This window comes from Streptopelia decaocto, assembly GCF_964273445.1.
Source record: "Streptopelia decaocto genome assembly, chromosome: 7".
Lineage (NCBI taxonomy): Eukaryota > Metazoa > Chordata > Aves > Columbiformes > Columbidae > Streptopelia > Streptopelia decaocto.
Window position 1 is genome coordinate 20,513,647 of NC_138661.1, and position 23,239 is coordinate 20,536,885.

The following is a 23,239-nucleotide window of genomic DNA, read 5'->3' on the forward strand; positions in this document are numbered from 1 at the left end:
ACAAAGTTCCTCGTTCAGTAGAGTTCAGGGAAGGAGTGATCATCAGTTTATGATTATCTCTGTGTTTATAAGAGAGCATCAGGCAGGATTTGATGAGGCTCAGAGCCAGTATCTTTTGGGTTTGGCACTCATTTCTGTTTTGTTTTTTCCACTGAGCTGGAAAGGTAAGTCATGAGTAAAACCATTACTTTCATGTTCTAAATTAAAAAAAAAAAAAAAAAAACAAACCAAACTTTGATATCTCCGTTTTATAACAATGTAAAGAAGTTCTATAAATGGAGAATTCAATGGGAATTAACCACTTCACTGTCAAAGGCTGAGACTGAACTTTCACTTCAATGTCATTAATAAAGTGCCTTATGTGGAGTCTTAAAACCATAACAATACAATATGCATAAAGTTATTTTCCTTGCAAAATTAAAATGGATACATTTTTCATAGGGAGAAATTTTCTCTCATGAAAAGAGAAAACTATTGAGAGAAAAATATAGTAGAAGTACTCTAACAGCAAATAGAATAAGCTCTTTCATTATTTTTTTAATGTGACATTCATCATAGTCATTTATTGGTTTACACGGAAAACCGCTAGTATCTTTTCAGTTCAAAGTGACCCAAAGCCTAACTATTCTTATGAAGAAATTCAGCACTAAAGTCACTAATAAGAACCTGCTAACATGAAGTCCATGCATTCATCACGTGTCTGCTTCTGCCAGCAAGTTGAGAGGAACACTTGTTATAATGACAGTCTGCAAAAATGAGGACTTGTTTGTAAATAAATAATCTTCAGAATGAACCCAAGCACTGGACACAGCAGTGTTGTGATACTGCTTTAACACAAGTTCACTTAAAAATTTTACTTTATTCTGCTCACCAATCTTTTCCGTACATTTATGTCAGCTATAGCAGTATACAATGGAAAATGGATGAGATTTTGTCTGTAAAACACTTATTTGCCCCGAGGTCAATGAATGTGTTCAAATCAGGATCCAGAAGTGAACATTTTGGATGAATTATATGTGCACACATTTGGGATTTCTGCTCTGTAGCCTTTAGTCAGTATCTCTGGTCAGACATTTGCACTAGGGAAGGATGACTCCATTTTTATGAAGCCCAAGGAAAAAGCTAGTAATCTTAAATTTTGCATTGCTAAAAGATCATTGTCAATTTTTAACACTGATTTCTTCCAAATATTTTACCTAGTGAAAATTGCCCATTGTGTACTTACCAATATGTGACCCAAAATGAAGCCTCAGATGTTTGTATGACTGACATTTTGAAACATCCCAAACTGTCTTGCAGGCTGAAATACATTAACTCTTTTGCAGGGGGATAACAATTAAAATTGGGAGAAACATCTTCCAAATGAAACATATGACCTTTCAGTTGACTATAACTGTGAATTTGTTTAAATATTACTCCCAGTTCTATCAACAAATTTTGATATAAGTGGCTTGCTACTTTTTTTCTGAAGTGTATTTATAGAAAATAAACTTTGTCAGTATCTCATACCAATATATATATTCTTCTTCATATTGAAAAGAAGCATAAGCTATGCTATCTTTAAGATCATTCTGATTTTTTATCTAGGTAAGCAAGTAATAGTCCACAGATATATATACATTCCATCATCTGAGATCAAAATGAACAGTTTGTGAATGCCTTCTGTTTTCACCCTATTAGGACAGTAACACTATTTGCTTTCATCAGTTCAGGCTTGTGGATCAGTAAGGCTGAACTCCCTGAATAAGTCATTTGCTACAAATAAGGCGCCTAGCTCATCTTGAAACTATGATATCCTGAGGCCTAGAACAGAAGATATTCATCAAGGAGGACAAAGATTCCTCCAGCATCAGTCACTGAAGGTTGAAATTCTAGTAAGCACATACTTTCAAAGGATACCTTTTGAAATCAAACTTACACCTAATTATTTCACTGAAATTAAATACTACATCCACACCCAATGGGAACCTCTGGCTCTACTTAATTTCAAACAAACTCCAGCATGCAATGGAAGCGTGCAGAAGCACAACTATTTGCTGCTTGTCTTGTGGGCTTTGGCAGCTAAAACATATTTAACAAACAAAACAAAAGAACCATCCTTCTCATCAGAATCTTCAGTAAATAGGTCACAGAAAAAAACACTTTGCATAGACGTTTCTACCTAGAATTACACCATTTGAAATCATATGGCAGTCTTTTATTCAGCAAAATTTCAGTGACTTCACTATTACAATAGCCACACAGGTTGCCTAAAATACCTGTTATAGCTGGAGAAAATAGCAAATATACAGAATATAGAGTGTAATTCCAAAATGTCATAATAAAAGGTGTTGGCGGAAGGATGCGGTTCCTTACACAATGATTGTACTTTGCCATCAATCATAACTGGATTCACTTTGCCATTGTAGAAAATAAGTGTTATCATGCGATTTGGATTTGAGAAACTGCACACTCATAGGCTGCTGGGTTTCAAGAATGGGTTGAGTGAAATGAGCAAAGGAAAGGATTAAAACCTTCTCTCCCAACATAAGCAGTCTGATAAAGTGAAAAGTCTAGGCATTCCACAGTGAAAGTGCTTCAATCTTTGCTTCCAATCCACTTCTAACAACTTCTCCTTATCTCTAGTTGGTCACTGTAATAAGTTTTCTCTTTGGTTCCCTTCTCCCTCAGGAAAGTTTTGCCTCCCTCTTTTTTTTTTTTTTTTCCCTCTCTTTATTGTGAACTTTTGCTCATCCCCAAGCTCAGAAGAAAGTGAGCTGCATTAAAAAACCAAACCAAAACAAAACCAACCAACCAACCAAAAAATAACAAACAAACAAAAAACCACAAAAAAACCCAAAACACTGAAAGAAAGGAAGAATTAGAATCCATCATTGAGCTGGCAATAAATGCAGAATTCTTGGCAGTCACAAAGTCAATAGAGTGACTGGAACATTATATGATTTTGAGAGCAGTATCACGGTTTTAATACAAGCATGATGTTTCATGTCCTGCATGTAAAGCTCAAGGACTCAGAAGGTATTCCAGCTAATGAATTCCAGGAAGTAAAACAGCAAATTCTAAGACCACCCACTGCTTATAAAGCACAGATCATTGTGGAAAACTTCCAAAAGCTTAAGATAAAGGAAGGGTAATTTAGAGGGACAGTGTACACTTGTGTTTTCAAAGTTCCTCAGCTAATCAAATGTTTAGTTAATGTTCATCTCTGTATACTTGAATAAAAAACAAAAAAAAAAAAAAAACAAACAAAAAAAGGAAAAGAAAAAACAACAACAAACAAAAACCACAAACAAACCAACAACAAAAAAAAAACCACTAAGAAAAAAAAAACCCAAACAACAACAAACAAAAAAACCCAAACAAACCAGGATTTATACACAATTCTCCCTGCTGAACTTATTTTAGCTCGTAATAGACCTGGAGGCCTTTCCAATAATAAATATTTTTAAAAGATCTTTCTTATTTGTTTTCTCTGTTTGTTTGCATTTTTGCTCTACTTCTCCATACTGACCATAACTCAGACCCCTAAATAAAACAGGGCTTGAACCATATAAGTTAATAGCAACCTTTCCATTGGCATCATATTTTGCATCATGTTTTCAGCAATTTGCTCTTTATATTGCAAATTCTACATGAATACTACAGAGCTGGGAGCACTCAGAATTTCCCTCATTTAGGCTTTACCTGAACATGCTGTGTCAACAAATGCTGCTCTATTAAATAGAGGTGCAACTTAATGACAGCTATCTGTTACATACTGATAACCTTCATCTCCCACTGAGAAGGGTCAGAGAATGCCTAAAGCTTCTTGATCATAATGAAAAGTAGAACCAGTTTCTCTCATAAAAATATATAACATTGGGGGACATTTTCAGAGAACGTTTGCGAATAGGTATCAAGGTTCGACACTGCACACTGTTGACCTTTCTTATTCCAAGTATACTGGGAGGAAGCTAATCAAACAAGAAAGTAGCCTTTTTGGTAGCACTCAGAACTCCAGCTTTCAGCTGGAGGCAGGAAACACAGAGTGAGGCATGGAAATATTTCCAGTTGTTTGAAGCTCAACAGCAACTTCTGGGTTCAAGGTTGTACCTATTTTATCTGAATTGCTTTTGCCCATTCCTAGCAACCCTGTTTTAATATGCGCTTATTTTCCTGTACTGCAGGACACCTAGAAACTTAACATCCCTCAGACAGCTTCGACAGCAAAGTGGTTAATGTTTGAAGAATGAGTCATTCTTTCCTTTGCCATGACATTGTGTTCTTATTGTACAACCTTGTACAGTACTCAGCAATATTTTTTAAAGATTTAAAAAGCAAAGAGTTACAAAACCATTTGCAATTAACTTGAAATAGAAAAGATAGCACTTTTTTTAAATCCCATTATATAGTACACCGTATAAATTACAGAGTATTCAAATGCATCTGGGTAACATTTATCAAATGTAATTTTTTCATTGTTGTTGAGGGGGTTACTTTTTGCAGAGTTTTTTTCTTTGTCCTAGACACCCCCATTTCCCCTCACTATCACGTATGACAGTGCTCCAGGTCTGAGACATTGCTGTTGCAGTATCGCATGTTGTTGGGGATGTGGCAGTCTGTGTAGTTAATGCCCCCATTTGGGGTATAAATGGGCTGCAGTCTGAAATCTCCTTTAAGGAGCTGATCATTATTTAAGGAGACAATCTGGAAGCTGGTTTCCGTCATCTCCAGGATGGAGTTGTCCTTCTTGGTCCCTGCCTCGCAGTAGTCATCTTTCCGGCGGCCCCGGTTATATTTCCACTTCTGGGAGGTGTAACGCCCTTTTTTGTGCATATGCCAGCAAAAAATGCTGAGCAGGACCACAAGGACAAATATCACTGCACCCCCAATCAACCCTGCCAGCAGAAATGGGGAGCCCAGGTTCTGAGAAGTTGTCTGCTCATGGCTGGAGGGGATGTTGTTGCCATTGCTCAGAAAGGAAGCCTTGGTTGTGGCTTCTGAACAGACAGTGTCTTCTCCAGTTCGGTAATTGTAAGTATCCAGTGGAACCAAACAAATCCGATAGGTGGATTTGGGCTCCAGATTTACCAAGTTTAAGTGTTGCTTCTCACCACTAACTATTCGTTCCTGAACAATTCCTCCTACCAGACTATGGCCCATTTTGACCCACGTGAGTTTATAAGCCATCGCAGTAAAAAGAGACAACCAGTTAACTTGGATGCAAGTGTCATTCACAAAACGGATGGACAGCTGAATTCGTTCGGCTATAGGAGGTGTCACCCTTTCTCTGTCCTCCCTGTCAGGCACAGTGGGGAGTGTGGCTATGGTGGGAATGAGAGGATTATACTTGCTACTTGGGGGAGGAACTGATGAGATGGGAACTAATGTAGTTGGCATGGCTGTTGCTGGGACTGGGGTGATGATAACTGGCAAGCCAGGGGTGGTGGTGGGGCATGACAACATATTCATATTGAGCTCCCTGACTGCCATACCTCGGACCTGCTCTGGTCCCTGGCACATAAAACCCCGTACATTGATGGAAGCGGGAATAAATTTGAGCCATTCAGTGACCCACTTAATACTGCAGTCACACAACCAGGGATTATTCCTTACAGTGAGTTGCCTCAGGTTGTGGAGACTATCAAATACCCCCTTTACCAACATCCGAAGCTGATTGTTGGAAATATCAAGCCGTTCCAGCTTGTGGAGGTTTGAAAAGGCTGTAAGTGGTATATGGGTTATCTGGTTGTCCTGCAAGTAGAGCCTTAGCAGGTGTGTACCTGGAAGATCGGGAGGAGGGTAGGTCAGTGAATTCCGCACTATTGAGAATTCCTTGAGCTTGGAAAGGTGGCTGAAGGTGCCTTCAGCTATGCCTTTATTAGTAAGGAGATTGCCATCCAGAATCAGACGCTCCAGACTTGTAAGATTCTGGAAGGCCAGGTCTGAAATGACAGCAATTCGGTTTTCATCTACTCGAAGTTCTTGTAAGTCCACTGGAAGGCCTACTGGTACACTGCTTAAGTGATTCTTGGACAAGAACAGAAGCTTGAGGCTGATGGCTTCTCGGAATGCCCCATCCTCAACGCCAACAGTGGAAATGGAGTTGTCATCCAGGTGCAGCTCTTCCAGTTTCAAAAGCTGAGCAAGGGCAGCCCGAGAAATGGTCTGAATGTTGTTTTCCTGCAGGTGGAGAACCCTGACATTCTTAGGCAGGTTCATGGGGAATTCATCTAATTGGTTGCCATACAGGTAGACTGTGTGCACAGACTGGACATTGTGCAACTCTGCAGGAAATCCAGCATTATTAATTTGGTTATTATGGAGGTAGAGGACGGTTACACCCTCCGGTATCCCAAGAGGCACTGAGGTCAAGCTTCGCTCATTACAGTAGACAAAATTTCGGTCACAGCGGCACACTTTTGGGCAGGCCAAAGATTTTGAGACCTGCATGTACAGCCCCAGGGAAAAGATAAGCCATGATTTAATGAGAACAGCCCAATCTGTGGGCCACATTCTAGTCCACAAACCCATTTCTAATCTAATTTAAAGAAATAAAGTACCAAAATGTTAAAGAATGGATAACAACAATAAAGCACAGGTAGCAAAATCTCACGTCATAAAATTTGCTTCTATTTATGTCCAGTGTTCAGGCTGGAGTTAAAGTCCTGGAGGCTAAGTATCAAATAATCCTTCTATAATTGGCCTACCTCCTACTTTTGATAAGAAAGCCAAAGTCTTATTAGCCAGGGTTACAAAGTTTGTTGCCTTCCTCCATGTGTGCTAAAAGAAACAACAGCCGTGTCTTTGCAGGTGAGCAACAGGTTAATTTAAAGCTACCAAGAGTTGTCTGTATATGAGTTGCTTGGAGGGATAATATTTCCTCTCACTGAAGTCTGCTGGTGTTATGCTCAGCTTTCTGAAGTCAGCAATGTCCTCATATCAGCTATCTGCTGTATCTGGCCTGCCTGTAAAAGAAAAAAAGAAAAGGCTGAATAGCATGAAATGTCTAACAGTGAAGATCAAGCCCATTGGAACACTATTCTAAGACTGTGCTCTTTATGGCTTTCTGGGAAAAAAAAAAAAGAAGAACACATTAATATTAAACATTGCTTAATATTACTGTTAAATAGTCTTAAAAAAGATGTGATGCAAAGTCATTGTAATGAATGAAGGACTTTCAGTGACTTAAGTGAAGGCTGAATCTATCACTCATGTTTGCATATTGTACTTCCATTCTTTGTCCTCTCATAGTCTGTTTCAAATCCTAAAACTAAGATATTTTACAAATCTAAAACTAAACCATTTAACTGGAAATTTTTGTTCAGGCATTATTTTTTCTTTTGCAGAACCACTGACTTTAATAAATGCTGTTCACTGATGCCTTACAGAGTAGACTCTGGACTGTATTATTTAATCACACTCTATGTTTTTTTCATTTCCTCACAGACTCTGGAATGTTCTGCTTCTATTTCTGTAATGCCATTATGTATATTCTCCAGCATAATGCACACTGCCAGATTATTGCACCTCACTACAGTGAATTAGCTACTTATGAGGAGAGTCTTCTAAATAAGCACAGTAATCCACAAATACAAAACACCCTGCTGTAAGGCATATATTTGCTTAAACTATCATCTTGATACTGTTTCTGATGTGAACTGTGCTGTCAACAGACTTTAGAATTAGCTTTCCGCTAAATGAAACAGGCTCACATCTGCTAAGTTATTGTTTTAGGAAATCAGCTCAAACTGCAGCAGTTTTGCAGGAGAGCACTCTTGAAACCATAAAGGTTAGATATTTCTTTTAATTCTGCTACACAGTTGTCTGTGAATGGCTACATAGACAAATTTGTTAGCTTTAGTATAGACGAGTTCACTAATCTTTATTTTCAGCTTTTAAGTGTACTTTTAAACATTTACCTTCCCAGATACTATTTATTATTCAGATCTGTAAGTAAACTACTCAAGTCTCTAAAGCATGCAATGAAAGATCCTGTGTTGTATGATGTTATCATGTCTTGTTACATGTTGATTTCAATGACTGAAAAAAAATAAGCTGCATTTTACAAACTAGAAGCTAATGGAGGATATAAAGCTTGACAATGCCAGGCATGTTTTCCAGATTTGGTTAACACAGAACAAAACTTGTTGGCTGGGATTTCGGGAAAACAAAATTTCAGTGAACAGAAATCATGTTTAAAAGTCTTTTTTCCTTTATTTAAGAAGTTTAAGCACTATCCTGATAATTCAGAAATAAATGCAATTCAGGAGTACCAGAAAACTTGTTCTTCTGCTACAGCTGTGTAGCTTATAACAAATGGTGTTTTTGGGAACCCCATTGACTGAGAGTGTAGAAAGTCTTTTTAGGAGTCAAACTGTTATAACCCTGCAACCTTGCACTTGTAGATCACTATACTTATTGGAGCATCATCAGATATCAACCTCAAGGCTATAATACCTGGAGATAAAAAGTGGGACCCTGAAAAGTCCTGTAGTTTATAATTATGGATTCAAATGGTAAAGGTACTTATAGTGTAATGCAGCCTATATTGTGTGTTGTCCTTTTCCAGAAACAGTAAGATCACTGTTCAAGGTTTTCTCTCTTGCAGGCATATTTCAGTCAAGAGTGGTTTATTTTCAATTATGTAAGATGACGTGATACTGTAGAGAAACTCTAACAGGATTACATTCAAACATGAGGCTAAGTGTTACAGTTTATCTGCCTTTAAAATGGCCTGGCTCCCATCTAGATCATACTGCTCTGATCTGTCATGACACTGTATTCTTAAAATAAGAAAGGACATGCAGAGCCTTCTGTGAGATGCTTGGGATGACACAGGATAATAGTGGTTCTCTCACTCTCTTTCTATTACCGGAGAGAGATAGTCTATACCTCCTAAAAGGGCCAATACCCTGCTCTGAGCTCTTTTGATTGTAATTCCAGTTGCTGATTAGGTTTTATTTGACTCCCGGGTATGATAGAAAGCCCAGCTGAGGACGTGCAGCCACAGGTAGCTGCAGCTCCTCATTTGCTGGGAATGTCCTAAGGAGGGAGTGTCATATTAAAATTGATTTATGTATTCACCTTATTCTAAGATTATGCCCAGAGTACCTCTCACCTAGGTAAATGTGACATCTGAATAAAATATTTCAGTAATGATTCTACCCAACTTGGTCAAACATGCAGCACTTCTTATTAGATATTACAAGTAAAAGAGCTTTGACTGGATAGTCACATAAGCGTATTAGCACTTTGGAAGCCAGCACTCTGGAGCTTATCTTCTTTTTATTGCTACACAGATTTTGCCCTTAGAAATCTGTATAAACTTTCCTGTTGTTTTCTGCCTTTATGATAGTGAAAAAGGCTGTCAGTCCTCAGTAAACCGATATTATAAAACTCAGTACAGAAAATATGTGTTGATAACTACTGTTGATTGTATTAAGCAAGAGCACAAGGACAAATCTAATTACATACTTGAGGGCTGACTATGGTGTTACAGAGGGAAGAAATGAGGAAGCAAGGATATAAATGAATGTATTTAAATAAATTATTTGGGAAAAGCTTTATCTCCCTAGTCTGTTATGACTGTTTAATAATAATTCATAGTAGTGATTATAGTTGCAGTACTTTTCAGCAAATCTCAGGGACCCAAACAAAAAAGTGAGTTTTATCCCTGTGACAGAAATCTCTACCCCAAAGATATTAAAAAGATTGAAGAGTTGACCAAACTGCTTGATTTAAAAAAACGAAACTCTCTGAAGGAAAAACATCCTCAGCAAATTCCAGAAGGCTGGAAAAGCTGAAACAGTTTGTTCTTTAGCAAATTGCCAAAACTGAAGCAGCTAGAGTAACAGAGCTTTCTCTCCATCCCTGCCATGCTGGCTTCCTAAAGCAAGCTCTCTGTTTTCAATATTCTTACAAGAACTGAACTGAGTCTCTCTGTGAATTAACTGACCATTTGCAGAATTTGAATTTTGGAAATGGAGGAATTAAGGGCACTCAGTATCCTTAGCTTTCATGACTGCAAATCTTGGAAATCAACTCAAACTATAGATGGCACTGACTTTGCTTAGTGTGAAGCCGAGAAGTTCTAAAAACCAATCCAGGAAGAGAGGGTAAGAGTAAGGAGATCTGTCACAATTAACTTAAAATCAAAGAAGCAACAAGCAAATACCTCAATAATAATACATCTGCCCATCAACACCTTGGTAATTTTGGTTTCTATTTCCTTACCCTGCAAACTTGTCTATTATATTATTTCTCACAAGTCGTGTCTTCCAAGTGTCTAGGACATTTCCTGTCTTACTGCAGCCAGAATAACAAATCCCATTAGGATTTAAGGAATGATATAATAAAGTTGAGAAAAGCACATTGAAATAGATGAGAACACAACCCTACATTTTAGGTGGCCATGTCTGAAAATTTGGCTTGGTGGCCTGAATTCCTGACATCAATGGAAATGTTCCCTTTCATATCTTGAGAGGAGTTTCTGATCAAAATTTTTATCTCACTGTCTTTTCAAACCTGCCTTATTTAAATTCCCTTTTAGCATGACTAATGCTAGCTGGAGAAGAACAATTTTGGCTTTGTGTACTGGAAAAAATAATCAAATTTGCTTTTGTTCAACACTGGAACTGAACAGCTCCTGTCAGATATTTTTATTAAAGGTATTTAAAGGCTGAAAGAACTGGCTGCAAGTTGGGAAGATTTTATTAATCTCCCATTCACTGGTCAGAAGCATACACACAACTTCAAGATTTAGTCACTGTGCTGTGCATAGCTGTGAAATAATTTAACTTCAATAAAGAAACATGTTTCAATAATAAATATATTAGTGAAAATGCTAACTGATCATAAATTTGTTGTACCTAGGGAAAAAAAAAAAAAACAAACAAAAAAACCAGCAACCCACTAGAAGCCTGCTTATGCACGTCTTTCCTACCACATTGGCCAGTATTGCCTCAGTGGCTGTGTCTATGGTGTCTAAAGAAGCTGCAAAGCTGCCCCCAGGGCCATCCTCCCTCCCTTTCATGCTGCAGTCTTCCAAACATGCAGCCTAGGGTACAAAACAGTCAAGGTCCCTGTGGCTGCCTGAGAACCTACTAATGTTCAGGGGAGGGAGACAACAGAGAATCAAGGGAGGATATGGTATATGGAACACAGCCTGCATATGAATAGTTATAGCCCTATGTTATAAGTACAGGAGTTTTGTTGTGCTCCTGAAGCCAGGTTGTCTGTCTTGATTAGTCTTCGCATGTTTTATATTAGGGCTATTAATTTTTTTAGAGGGAATAAAATTAATAATGCTTAGTTATTCTTTCCTTCAGGGAATCCTGAAAATAAAAATAGGTCCTAGGAATCGAAGTTTTCTTCTCTGATATTCTAACTACTCAGCACCACTTTTTCTAGCAGTTCATCCATTTATCTGAACATGAGTGCCATGCACCATAAATTGAAAGGCAAGCAAAACCAAAACCAAATAGTCGTATCTACTGTTTCCACTACTACATCTCAGTGACTCTCATTTAGCACAAAACCACTCCTCATAAATTCTCTCAGCTTTACTGCAGACCAAGGTCATAATCAAGTCAATCTTACTCTACATAATTATAATATACAGTCAGTACAAGGCTGTTATGTCAGGAATTGAACGACAACCACAAAACAAATCTAATTCAATTCTTCTGAAACATAGTACAGAATTCCTACTGCTTAAGAAAAATGTCTCTGTATTTCTATCATCTGGTAACAAAAATAATTGTGGAATAATACCTGACAAATTCTTTTTTTCCACATAAGAAGGGTTCACTTCTACACATAAATGAACATCCTGCTTTTTTTTCAACTGATTAGGAGTCTAAGGTGATGGTTTACTGTACATGTTTCTCTATGAGTTACTTGAGTTTGAAATTTGTGTTGAAAATTTAATATGAGGCTATAAGCTCTGCATGAAAGGCACAAAGAAAATGACCCAAAGGAACCAAAATGCTTTTACAGGAACCCTTTTGCGTGCTTGCTGCTGTGGCTGCTTCACACTTATGGATGTGTATTATGTAAGAAGAAGAGGTAAGGAGGAAGAAAAAGAGGTGAAGAAGGAGAGGAGAAACCATCCTCAGTGTCCTCTTCTAAAGTGAATATTGATGTCAGGATAATGATCAGTAGCTAGTACTGGAAGGAAACATTAAAGTGTCTCTGTACACTATTACAGACACTATGAGGTCTATATGGACAGATTTTGGCAGAGAAAGACATTATTGCCTTTGAAATACTGTTATAAAAATGATTCAGCAAATGCACACAAATGAGCTTTTCCCTCAAGTATTCTGTTCTGCTCTGATCAGGACATTTCTAGTTTTGCCTCACAATTTACACTTATAATTATTGTCAAAAGCTCAGATTAGACAGCCTTCTGGAGGCAAGTGAAATGGATTTGGATCTACTTTGGTGGAGGCAGGAGAAAGTTTAGAGGGTGCTACATCTTGCAACAATGGATGTTAAGACATAATTTGCCATTCTTCTCCCTCTTGCTCTTCTCTAACCTTTTGCTCCTCCAAGCCTTTTATCTCTTTCCAGCTAAATTCCTGCAAATTATTAATCAGACGCATTTCCCAGAAGGATGCAGGCATCAGGAAATCCCTTTTAAAAGGCATGGGATTGTAATCAACAAAAGTTTTGTCTTTCAAAATTTGGATCGTGTACAGGTTTTTGTCAGTCAACAGGAATCTGACAGAGCGCAATTGCTGACCACCAGGAGAGGGAGCTAAGACAGCAGGAAACTTTCTCTTCCCTACATAAATAAATAAATGTGGGACGCGTTTTCTTTCCACTTTGTCCATCTCCACACGCATTCACACACTTCTCCTTACTCACAGATGCCTGGGATCACCACTGATTGCTGGCTTATTTGACAATGTCTCTATAACATGCTTAAAAAATCGTTTGAGCAGTATAGCACTTTGTTTATGGGAAAATTAATATTTCTATATTCTAATAAAGAGCATTATTCCCAGATTTAATTTTAGGTACTTCATGGTTCAAGACTTTTTTTTCACTTGTGGCTTACTACAGAGTGCAATTATTGCATAGATATGAGGAGGCATGCAAGAGGGAGAGAGCAAAGAGTGCTAGCAACAAAAAAAAAAAAAAAAAAAAAAAAAGGAGGTTTATGAGGGATACTGCTTAGCTACAGCAGATTTTTCTCCTTTTACAGATTAGTAGGAATCAGAGGCAGATCAAAAGAGAGAATGAACTATAAGAGCACTAGAGTGACCACTGTACTCCAGGAAGCAGGGTTGAAATAGGTACAAAAACAATGCCATAAAGGCTTCAGGTAGAGCCATAAGTTCAGGGCTGCCATCCATTCTCTGGGCACTGCCCTGTGCCAGGCATTACTACTCTCAGCCTTGTCCATAAGTGGGCACTGAAATGCCAAAGATCAGATGTGGAGAGTACAGCCTGTCTAGACTGACGTATCTTCACTCCTGCATGTAATTTAACAGTTATTTATATATGATGAAGTTATTCTCAAAATTTGTTGTCGTATTAACTTCAACAAGACTGTATGACCTTTGATAATTAATAAACATCTGAGCCTAGAAACATTTGTGTTTCCATTCTGTGACAAAAAAAAATTCATCCTTGCTCATGCACACAGATGCCCTATAGGTTAATACAAATTTTGTCCTAGACAATGTTATGTCAAAGAATATGAGTATTTTTAGTAATAGTAAAGGATATAGCTCTTTCAATTTCAGAAATGAAAGACTATAGAACATCTAATGGAAAGCATCAAAGAAAAAGCACATTTCCTGCTGTAAGCTGCATTAGTAGACACTGTTGTGCTATCCATCCAAATTTATCTTTTGGTTTGTCATACCACCCAGTCCAATCTGAATGCCTGTCTGCACGAATTAATCTTACACAGACCTTTGCTATTGATCATTTCAGCTTCTGTCAGAAACAGAAGGAAAGTTCTAGAAATGGAAAATTTCCACTAAGGATTTAATGCCTGTGGAGTCCTGAATTTTAATGGAATCATCAAAAACAACTATTTCAGCTAATTGTAGCTGTCAGAGTAAAAGGTAATAAGAACACACATGGCAGATTAAAAGCAAAATCTTTAATTGCCTGTGTAAAAGCAGGTAGGACTCCCTTGTAGAACACAAAGGAGAAGGAAACGTGCAGAACTCCAGGTTTTTAACTAAAATGAGCTTCTGAGTAGTGTAGGACTTCAAGGCAGTCCAAAGTCATTGATAGCTCAAGCATCTGTTTATAAGGAAATATCTCTGCTTCAATTATTAAATTGCTGATTGTTGAAAATTTACTCCAGATGGTGACCATCATGATATTTTCACTCCAGTGGGCAAAGAGAAACAGATGATCACCTCCAGGACTCATATTAAATGGAGTAATGCACCTACTAGGAAAGGGCTATTGTTGTCTTTATTAACCTTCCCCCAAGGCCTAGTCTATTTTTTCACCAGTCTAATGTTGCACTGTTCAAAACTTAACAAATTTGTCAAAAAAAGTGGGAACAATCTGTTTAGTACAGTGGTGAATTAATTATTTAGTCTTTAATCCCCAAAGAAAGTATCTCAGGTGAAACAGTTTTGATGGTCTCATCTAGGACTACCTAAACTCAGCAATGTACTTTGCGATGATGTAAAACTGGATTGAGAAAGTTGGAAATGGCAGATGAAAAGAATCTTACAGGAGGAGCAATCTGAAATATTTCACGGAAATACATTTTCATTAAAATATTTGGTTTCACTGAAGCTACATGCTTCATGGAGATTTGTCCATTTTGATTACGTTTTCAATAAGAAATGCACCTGAGGTTCAATGCTTTCTGATCATTTATGATCAGAGGCACAGAGAGAAAACAGGATAGGTAAAGAATAAAAAATTGACCTTTTTACCCAAAAAGGTAAGTTTTGACACAATTTCATTTCATGAAAGCATTCATAAAATAGTGTTTAAATTCCACATTTTAAAACCATGAACGTTGTGTGGAATTATCTGCCTCTGGACAGCTGCACTTAACACAGTAAAAGGAAAAGAGATGCATTTTTTGTTTGCTTTCTTGACCCTCTTCCAGAGGGCTTACAGCTTTCTGTGACAAAAACTGGACACTTCTGTTTGAGAAAAAAAATCTAATAATACTAAACTAAGTTAAAATAATTCCCCTTTGGTACACAAATGTTCTGTACTGTGTTTAGCATAAAGAAAATATGAAGGCAACCCGCTGTTTCTTTGCAAGAAAATTGGTCCCTACCTATAAATTATTCTACCCTGTGAAGAAAACAGTTTGCTTTTATCTAGAGATATGTGGGCAGCCTGGCAAAATGTCTGTGGATAATTTGAAAAAGCTGCTTTTAGTGACCTAAGTGACTAAACATTGCTTCCGTGGAGACAATATCTTGACACGTTTTAAACATGTTGCATGATGCTACATCACTGATGAGATTCTGCATGGTGTCACATTACCTTGTGGGATATCACTCATTTAGGATCTTAGGCAAATGAGTGTGGGCTGCCATGTTCTTATCGTAGCATATGGCCCAGGAAGAAAATATGGCACTAGCTGCCTCTCAACCTCTTAGGCACCTTGATATAAATAAAGCTGAAAGTATCATCATACATTCATCCTTCCAACAAAGCCAGATGGAGTTTTCTTCTTCTGCTTTTAATATTACTTAGCATGCTGCTCCTTCATGGTACTAAGAACTACTCCACACTGTTAAGGAGCTATCAAGAAAGATTAATAAAGTTGTTTGCACCCTAACAGCTTCAGAGAACCTGTCATGTATGGTTTAGTCACTTACGGGACCACTGAACGGAAGATGTTCTCCAGCTAGAGAACAAATCTTCCTTATATGACACAGCCTCTCTAACAGGCAAACAGAAGGTTATCAAGCAAATTTTTTAAATCATTGCCATCAGGTAGCCAGTTAACAGAAAAGTGGAAAGATATTGAAGTGATGGATGAAGAATGTACAGCTAAGCCTCTGAAATCTCTATTCAGCTAAATAGCTGAATTATTTATCAGCTGTACAGTATCTTATCATCAGTAGTACCTGACAAGGGTCTGGGGATCTGGATTTGTTATCTTTTCCAGTGATCCAATTACACTTTTCTGTATGCTCAGGTGGAGAAAGTATAATATTCTCACTATTCCAGGAATGACACTAGAGCACTTCATACAGGAAACACCTTGTGCTCCCACATATCATCAGAATTAAAAAAAAAAATCTATATTTTGCAGCAATATAAACCACTAAAAATATAGCAGTAGCTATTTTATAGCAGTATAAAAACACCAAGCAGGTGGTGGCATTCTTTCAAAATCCACTGTCTACTTGGACACTTCCCTTAGGGTGCAGAGAAGAAACACCAGAAACAGTAGAGGAGAATAGTTTGGCAAGGATATGGACAATTTATGGATTTTTTTCTTTCAGTTAATTTTGTTTGGTTTTGCCTTTTTTTTTTTTTTATTTTTGCTTATTTTCATTCAGGATTCCAGTAACTCTGTATGATAATTGTTTTTAGCAAGAGAGTCCTGTTGTCACTTTTCAGTATTGATGGCCAAGCACATATCCTAAGAATGTACATATCTGAAGAACAAAAAGATTGAGGGAAATATGATAGGTGGTGGGATTCAAGAATTTGTTTGGTGCTATGGGGATGTGAAGACCCAACTCTTGATTCTGACAGAAAGCAAACTTTTTTGGCACTTTGCTCTGGTTTGGTTCTCCTTTGATGAAGGGGCACAATACTACCTTTCCCCAGCAGTCATTCAGATTCCAAATTTAACTTCAAAATTCTTTGAGAAAGGGAAGCTGCATGAAACTACATAGAACTTAACACAGGGCAGCTTCAGTTTTACGTACAAGTAGGAAAAAAAAAAAGTTAGAAATAGGAAATAGACATGATTTTCAGTCATGGAATTAAAACTACAAGATCATCATAGGTCTTAAGGGATCACAAAGTAATAGACAGTGTCAGCAGCAAGAGCACTGCTCCTGCAGGATGAAGGAGTACAGACTAGAAGTTTGAACACTGGCTGCAACAGTTTACGTCAACCAAGGAACTACTAGTTGCCTTTAATTAATGGCAGTAGCTCAGTTCCCTGGGGAAGAAAAGACAGGGCAGAAGAAATGGTGTTTGCATCTGCAGCTACGATTAAAGTCACTTTTCAGTCTTCCTCCTGCTCTTCTCTTTCCTTGAAGGAATGGGGACGCTGCCAACACAGGGGTGCACAAAGACAAAGGCAGAGCCAAATGGACATTGTATTTCAAGAAGCTGGAAATGTGCTGTTCCAGCCAGTATTTCTTCTGCCCCATGCTGATGGCTGCAGGACAGAATATTCTGTGTGGAAGAGTTTCACGAGCTATACAGCATCACAAGTCTTCAGACCTTCAAGAGAGGAAAGAGGATACAACAATGGAAATAAGTCTAATTTTCTCCACCATGTACAGAATGACAGGAAAGAGCCTGCCACCTATGCGTGTTTATGAAGAAGCAGCTCATAGCAGAATAAAGTCCAGGTAATCTGTCTTAACATTTCTGTCATTATATTTTCTCAATAACTGTTATAAATTCTTTTTTAAAGAGCCCTCCTAAGCTTATTTCACTTAGGAAGTTCAAAGCCTTCACGTTGAATGAATCCTGACAAAGAGAGCACAGAAAGCAATTCAGCTTTGTTTTTCCACTTCTCCCCTTTGCCTTTGAGGTCTGTGTGTGGTTGCATCAGTGAGATCAAAATTGCCAGCAGGTCCACGAATGACACCTACCAGCAGCAGACCAAAAAACATAGTCCTCTGCCATGAATGCTTCACAGCGGATGATCTTTAGCCCTGTGCAGACAGCCAACAAGAGACTCTTGCACCACTTAAACTCCCGTAATAGCTTTCAAGTGGGTCCTAAGAGGTGCAGAAGCCTGGAGCTGGCCTTCAGCCCAAAAGTAAATTCCATCTGACATGTGCCAAAGCATTCAGGCAATGGACTCCTTATCAATATGTGCCCTTGTGCTACTTTTCAGCACAGTCATTATTGCAAGGAATCACAGTGGTATTCTTATCAGCATTTTGTGCTTATACAAAACTAGACATCTTGAATTAGTTCAGGAAGGCAGAGAGGCAGTGCACAATAAAACCTGAGAGAGGGCCACAGGGAGAAGTATTTAAAAAAAAAAAAGAAAAAGAAAAAAAAAAAGAGAGTTTTAAGCTGTTCTACATGCAGCAAAATATGTCTGCTCAAAAATGCAATTATTGTTTTCTTCTGTTTGCAGAGCACTCTATCTATTCAGGTCACTGCACGAATCAAATAAGAAGACACTCTTTTACATTTTCTGTGTAGATCTCTGGGTACTTTAAATGGACCTCATATGAAGATATGCTAAGGGATTTGGGGGTTTGCTGATGCATTTTTTGCTTTGACTAAAAACTGAGGTATGTCCCTAATACAAGTATCTTTGTAAGCATGGGAAATCTTGGATCTTGACCTACGTCTACACCAAAATTTTAGATACTGGAGGCACAAGTTCTTTACTTATACTTTTGCTAATAAGACATATATTTGTTGTAACCCACTGTAGTAGGGTATAAAGCCGGTGTTAACTTTTTATCAAATACATGGTATTTTCAGCATTTTTACCTCTGCTAGTCTGTTCTGACCTTTAAACAATCCTTTTGTATAGGGGACTATAAGATAAGGGAAATAAAAAGCAAATCAGCTTTGATGGCCAAGGAAATATTCCTGTTGCATACATCCTTCACAGCAGGCATAGGTTTGCACCTTCCTCCTTCATTTGATATTGGATAAATACATGCAGATGTGAAATGATACCTACGGATTAGATGAGGAAAAAAAGTCCCCAAGTCTTTTGCATTATGGATATATGAATGACAGCAGAGTCTATAAGCAGCCTGGAGAAAGGATTCTGAGAACTGAAATAGCTGCATATGATACTTCAATTACAGAAAGGAAATTTTCTTATAGCACAAAGTCCTCTTTACTCACCCCTGTCTTTGGGCTACTGTGTCTGTGCTGTGTTACTCATACAGCCTAGACAACAGAAGTGGCACTGAGGATTACGATAAATATGAAGGGGGGAAGTCACCCGAGCCTTAACACACACACACACACACACACACACACACACACACCCGCTACAGTAAATAGCTGACCTTAATTCAAAAAGTAGTGTGAAATAATTAAGGACAGAAAATGAAACAGTTGCTTCTGTTTCAGAGGCTAACAGACTTCCTGACTTCTAAGAGCTTGAATGAGCTCATCCCACAGCAGTGGAGTTTGTTTACTGTATAAAATTATTTTAGAAATCCTTTCCTTGCTAGTTCAATCGAAATGAACTTCATTTCCTAATACTATACATCCTGAGAGATACTGCCACATGCTCTATCCAAACATAGGCTTAAACTAACCCACCCTGGCAGCAATTATCTTCAAGGCTTTTGAGCCTCTTGGGAGATACCGCCCTCCTCTGTTGCAGTAAAGCAGAAAGCCATCTTGTATTCAAGAGAAAAAGAAATACGGTTTCACATTCACTGCAAATATTTTAAGCATCAACCCTTCTCCCACCAAAATATTTACTCAAATGTTCTGTACAGGACTTAAATGAAGCAGATAGGCTTGCAAAGCAATAGCATTCATTATTATTACTAATAACCAACTATTTTTGAAGCACAGATAAGGACTGACTAAGAACTGAATATTTAAACACATTTGCTGTGGCTGTTCTGATCACTTTCTGAGTTTACTTCCCACAAATCCTTGAGCTATTAGAGATTAATTATAAATTCACAGCCACCAGTCTTCACCTGGGAAACTCCTGGCTCCTACTGCCTGACAAGCACTGAATTTTTAATACCAAGAGCCACTGAGATTCATTAAAATTAGTAAGAAATTTGTTTATAACAGATAATACAAAGTACTCCTTTGCACAGCAGATAGAGAAGTGAAATTTACTACCACAAGTCTCTGTGGAACAAACAGTTTTGCCAGGTTCAAAAAAGAATTCAACAATTTAATGGTCTTTGAACAGGTTTCCTTAAAGAGGAGAGGAAGGGATGAACCTTCTAATATGCCTAGTTTCACTGTTTTGGGCACTGCTAGGGGAATATAGGGGGGATGGATAGCAAAAAGCAACTCCAACAATTTCTTGTCTTTGTTGGGGACAAAAGTCTGAGCTAGATGGACTGCTGCTCTGTCTCAGTTGGGAATTTCTGTTTCAGTTAGTCATACTTCAAAGTCAGAACTAAGGGACTGAGCACAACAGCGGAAATGTAGCATGCATGGACCTCTCTTACACTTGCGAAGTACCTGAGTAAGAAATTAAATATAGTGCCATCCTGTAACATATCTGATAGCCTAAAAGTCATCGACACAGCTGAAATTCTGCATTTTGAAACTCTGGATAGTTGCTAATGACAAAAAATACAATATTAAACCACAATTGACCAAATACTATCATCTCAAGCAATTGTTGTTTACTCCTAAGCATTCCAGATGCAACAAAAAGGAAAAGGGAGCCTTCACTGTTCTATTCTGCTTTTGAGGTCATGACTTTTCAAAGAGAGAACAAAAATAAAATGGTAAAATGAGGATGCAAAAATGTGCTGGTGCTAGGGTTACAGTAAGTTCTAGTTTTTTAAATAGCAATGTCCTGCTTTAGCTTTAGAGCACTGGAAACTTTACAGAGTGGAGTAGTGACCACAGACAGAACTGAAACATATCATCATGTTTTGGACTTTTCTCTTCGATGACCTCTGAATCTTTCCTGTAGAGAAAAACCCAAGCCACAGTGTCTGCGTATAGAATTGCACTGCCTTGAAGCTCAGACTGTTTTTAATCTCAGGTTTCAGTTTGCAGAAATATAATTTAATTCCTTTTTTTCAATTCCACTTGGGTTCTTTGTATGATATGGATGGGATTTTTCTTCTCAGTCTCTTTTCCAAACTTTGGTAAAAGAGGTCATTAGACCAGCTGCTATATAAAGTTTGTATAAAGTCTGTGAACTTCCTAAGTGATGTCTTTTCCTTTTTGACTGCTGGAAAGATTGTCAGAGTCCTTTGTAAGAAGGACTTGCTCACTAGCTCACTTCACCTTCTTTGAGAGAAGATATTTTGAAAGATCCTTATCCTATAGAATCCATAACTTTGGTTGTGCTTCAGTGTAAAGAGAATTTAGCAAAAATCTCAGCTTTTTCTAAGTTTCGTACTTTTGACATATAAAATATCAGAATAAATATAATGACCAAAAAGAAAAAAACAAAAAAACAAACACAAAACTCTACAAAAATAAACAACCAAATAAAACCCAAACAAACACACAAACAAAACAACAGAGGATATGCACACATTTGGTTCTTCTGATCCTGCAATCAATTTCATCCTGTCACCACCAGTAATACCTCAGTACTCATCCTGATCAATCCCTCTCGTCTTTTGATGGATGAATACTTCAAAATCTTCCACTCCTCTCTGCTATTGTTAACCTAAGTAATAATAATCACATTTCTAAGTCTATTTTCTAATCAACAACTATTCTTCTGTTGTTTGAATGTGCTAAAGTAAATAAATTCCAGAGATGGTCTTTTGATAGCTATGGTGCTGGTAGTCAGTAAATGCTTGCTAACAGCAAACAAGGCTTCCTTATTTTCTTCTCTAAAAAATGCAGTTACAAATTTGTGATCACAAATGAGAACTTGCTTTCCATGCTGTATTTGCAGTCTGTCCCTGAGACAGTCAGTTCAGCTTTTGCATCAGCCACTGCAGGACATAGTAAGCATGATATTACAGTGTTAACACAGCCATGAAGGTTCAAAAATTACTTTATTGCTACAGGATAATTGTATCCTGCAATCTGCAAGTCATACTTGTCATCGCATACATAATTATTCACCTTCTGATCACCCTTTCTAATCCGGACTAGCTCAGTAGTGTCCAGCAGTCAGTCGTTAGAATGGGTGATGAGTATGGTGAAAATGAGGTGGCGACTTAAGGATATTTCTTAGGAAAAGCAGCATCTGAAATGGTGTGAAGAGGAAGCAGTTGCAGTCATATTTCTCTTTCCTGTCTCCAGCACCAAACTTTTGACCAATTACCGAGCCAGGAAAACATCTAAAAGAGGTGCTTGGAGACACTACTGTCACTCTTCTGATTGATAGAAAAAACTCTACTCTTCAGGCTCCGTTCTTTGTAGACACTGCTTTTACTTTGAAAAGTTCTTTGAGTGAAAACCACCTTATTCTTGGAAGCAGTAGATGAAGACAGCATTGAAAACAAGACCATCCTCCTAATGTACATCAAGTAGAATATCCCTGCACCCAGAGAAGCTCTAAATGGTGGTGTTTAACTGCTGAAATAATTAATTTTTCTAATAATAGCTGTGGTGGCCTCGACAGCTGTTAGCATTTACATTTGGAAGCACTATTCACATCCCTATAATCAGAAAGTCTTGCATCTTAAGGAAGAAAAGCTCAAGTTCTTCTAGATCCACAGGTTCCAGGAGAAGGAGCCATAAAAGAAATGCCAAGTATCTGAGGATTCACAATAAAATCAGAACTAGCAAGGCTTCAAGTCACAACCTATAATCAGGCGTAAGACCAGTGGATGTGTTTCTTAAAGTCACTGTGAGCATTAAGTAAATATGACTGATTAATCCAATTATCCCACCTGGTTTACCACTTGAATATTTATGACAACTCTATCTCTCCTGAGCATAATAGAAGGTAAAATTAAGCGAAGCACCTAAATACAGCATTCTTCATCAAGCTGCACGGGTAGGCTGTCCCAGATACCTCACTACAAAGGTGATGAAAATAAAGAAGATATAAAGAAAGAAAATAAGAAAAGAAAATAAAGTGTCCTCTGTTGGCTTGTGTGCAGAGACAAAGATACAGGGTTTGTGGCAATACCACAGGCTTCATTGAGCCTTCGTCACGGCAGAAACAGAAGAAATTTCATTTTCTGATATAGATATTTCTTTTAATTTGTCAGGTTTTGGATTTCCATCCTCAAAATAAGGAATCAAAAGGCCAGTTCTTGTGCTGGCTTTGTGAAAGTGTTTTTTGGCAATAGAAGATACAGATAATCATATTCGCCACAGTGCTCATTTACACGTGTCAGTTTGGGGTTTGAGAATGTATGGGATTGGGACTGACCTCCTGGATCATGAAGTCCAGATCCCTGCTATTGCAGGCAGTCCTTTCACTGAAAGGTAATACATTAGTGAGTAG

At 37.9% G+C, this 23,239-nt stretch overlaps 1 protein-coding gene across 5 annotated transcripts in view; it reads right to left on the reverse strand.

Annotated features, from left to right (window-relative positions):
* Positions 1-205: 205 nt before the first annotated feature.
* FLRT2 (fibronectin leucine rich transmembrane protein 2) overlaps positions 206-23,239 on the reverse strand; it is a 63,208-nt gene continuing 40,174 nt past the window's right edge. For all 5 annotated transcript variants that reach the window (XM_082057425.1, XM_082057424.1, XM_082057423.1 and 2 more), the window contains one exon: positions 206-6,947. In XM_082057425.1, coding sequence (XP_081913551.1) covers positions 4,528-6,513 — 1,986 coding nt within the window. In that variant the 5' untranslated portion in view covers positions 6,514-6,947 and the 3' untranslated portion in view covers positions 206-4,527. The remainder of the gene's footprint in view (positions 6,948-23,239) is intronic.